Source organism: Phaethon lepturus, unplaced genomic scaffold, assembly GCF_000687285.1.
Source record: "Phaethon lepturus isolate BGI_N335 unplaced genomic scaffold, ASM68728v1 scaffold32590, whole genome shotgun sequence".
In the NCBI taxonomy this organism is placed as follows: domain Eukaryota; kingdom Metazoa; phylum Chordata; class Aves; order Phaethontiformes; family Phaethontidae; genus Phaethon; species Phaethon lepturus.
The window spans coordinates 1,746-4,202 of record NW_010510343.1 but is presented as its reverse complement, the minus strand read 5'-3'; the positions used below and the strand labels follow the sequence as shown (position 1 = coordinate 4,202).

The following is a 2,457-nucleotide window of genomic DNA, read 5'->3' as shown; positions in this document are numbered from 1 at the left end:
TTCTTACTTATTTTTAAGCTCCCGTCCTCCCCGCGGGGTCGGGGCAGGGGAAGCTGGGTTCGATGCTAGCCAGGTCCCTGGCTGGGGTGGGGGAATTGCTGCCCAGGATGCATTGCCGCCCCAAATCTGGCATTAGGGTACCATGGCGGAGGGGGGATGGTGGCTTCAGGGTGAGCTGGGTGGTGCCGCGGCAGCGCCTGGACTTTGCTCCATGCTGAGGGCCGGTTCCAGCCTTGAATGCACAGGGTGAGGGGAGCAGTGGCAAAACCCAGCTTTGAAATGAAATTGGGCTAAGCCTCGCAAATTTTAGTGGTTTTGGTCTCACAGTGAGGTTTGCTGAGCCCAAGGTGCCCTTCACCTCCACCGGTTTTCCCCGGCTGCCCAGCCAAGGCAAACATGAGCTCAGCACCAAGGTATTTGTGGTGGCTGCTCCATGCCCACGTTTCGGAGGTGGGCAGGGGGTAGCACTGAAAGGACCTTGCACCCGTGGGCAACGGCCTCACCCAGCCATATCTTCCCCAGTTTCTCCTTGCCTTTCTTGCACCATGGCTAAAATCCCTCTTCACCAGACGCAGGACCCTTCGAGCCCTCCCTTTGGTCACTGAAGCAGGCAAGAAAAAACAAGCAAGAAGTGGTGTTTAACCTGAGGTCAAGCTTTCACAGCCCGGCTGCAAACTTGGGAGAGCTGGAGCTGAGCGATGGAGAGGCTGCAACCAGCCAGGTTAGGCAGGGGAAGCGGTTTGAGACCCTCTGTACAGAGAGCCTGGAAATTTCCTGTGTACATTCCTCTGCCCAAGGCTTTCAGACAAGCCTGATGCTAGAAAAAAAAAACGTGTTATGGCAGGGGGAAAGATACATCTTCGTTTGCATGGTGTTCAAAAACACTGTAAGCTCAAATATTTGAGTTCTTTACACCTTGAGTTTAATTTTTTTACTTTTTTTTTTTAAGACTGTTGCAGTTGTTGAGCTGCTGGAAGAGGCAGGAGTTGGGTGGGCCCAGGCGCAGGGTGTTATTTTAACACAGGAGAAGTAACTGCTGGGGGGGGAATTGGGCTGGGCCCCGGTGTGGGGCAGAGCATCCCCTGGGAGCCCAGGTTTTGCCGTGGGCGTTCATGCCTGGCTCCCCCTCCCAAACCCCACCTTTGGTCATGTTTTTGTGAAGAAAGAGGCTTTATTTTAATTTCTTAATCCCTTTCTGATAAATTGAGATAGAGGAAAATAGATTAAAATGTGCACTATCTGCACCTTCTCTCAATATGGTGAGGGTGGGCAGCTGGTGGTTTCTCCATGTTTTGCAGTAGTGTTTGGAAAATCCCCTGGTGCCATGCTGCCAAACTGTCAAAGAAATCGCAGTGGAAGTCCAGCAAACCCATTAAAAGTCTGCACTCGCAGTCTAGATAGCCTGGGCATCTTCTTCTGGGCACCATGCAGGCACACAAACCCCATCATTTCCCACCATGGAAAGATTTGGACCCACTGCCTAGACATGAGCAAAAACAAAAAAGTGCTTTGTTTTGATTTTTTTTTTTTCCAGATGACCATCAGTGTTTTAATAATATCAACAAAAAATGCAATCTGTGCGCAGGGAGAACTGCAGAGATGGATGGAGGGTGGCAGTGAGCAACTGATCTAGGGTGCACCTTGCAGGATGCTGGTGTTAAAGAGGATTTAATAACATCACTCTCAGTGTCTTGTATTCCTCATTAGTGGCTTGGGATGGAAACCTGGTTTCTTGTCTCCCTGCAGGCAGGCCATCCTGCAATGACTCAGAGTGCCTGAGGCCCGGCAGCCGTGGGGATGGAGCTGAAGGTCTGGGTGGACGGGATCCAGAGGGTCGTCTGCGGTGTCTCAGAGCAAACCACCTGCCAAGAAGTGGTCATCGCCTTGGCGCGGGCCATCGGTGAGCCATCACCATCTGCTGGGGGGATGCCCCTTTGCAGGTGGAGGCATCTGCTGAGGGCATGCCCCATCGGCAGGTGCTTCCTGGGAAGAGGAGACCTTGGGTGTGTGGGGGTCCTGCTCTGGGGTGGTGGGGATGTCATCAGCTGCTGCCCATGGGGCAGTAGCCTTGGCATACCAGTGCTGGCCATGGCTTTCCCCATCTGATGTGCTCACGTCCTCCTGGCAGGTCAGACGGGCCGCTACGTGCTGGTGCAGAAGCTGCGGGAAAAGGAGCGGCAGCTGCTGTTTTTGCGCTGCCACTGGAGTGCCCCTTGGAGTCGCTGGCCAAGTGCGGGCAGTATGCCAACGACGTGCAGTTTGTCCTGCGGCGGACAGGCCCCAGCATGGCTGAGCGGCCCTCCTCGGAGGGCACTCCCCAAGCCCCTGAGCGGACGTTCATCCGGGCCAGCTTGCCCATTAAGCCCAGGCCTGCCGGCATCGATGTACCCCGTTCCCGGGAGCCAAAAAAATCAATGACCTTCAACTTGGGTCCTACAGGCTCCTGTGAGCCATTTG

At 54.4% G+C, this 2,457-nt stretch overlaps 1 protein-coding gene across 1 annotated transcript in view; it reads left to right on the top strand.

Moving 5' to 3' along the window:
- Positions 1-1,797: 1,797 nt before the first annotated feature.
- Positions 1,798-2,457, top strand: part of RASSF7 (Ras association (RalGDS/AF-6) domain family (N-terminal) member 7) — a gene marked incomplete at its 3' end in the record, with an annotated part of 2,401 nt that continues 1,741 nt past the window's right edge. Inside the window, 3 exon segments of the mRNA XM_010296768.1 lie at positions 1,798-1,900; positions 2,129-2,193; positions 2,196-2,452. Coding sequence (XP_010295070.1) covers positions 1,798-1,900; positions 2,129-2,193; positions 2,196-2,452 — 425 coding nt within the window.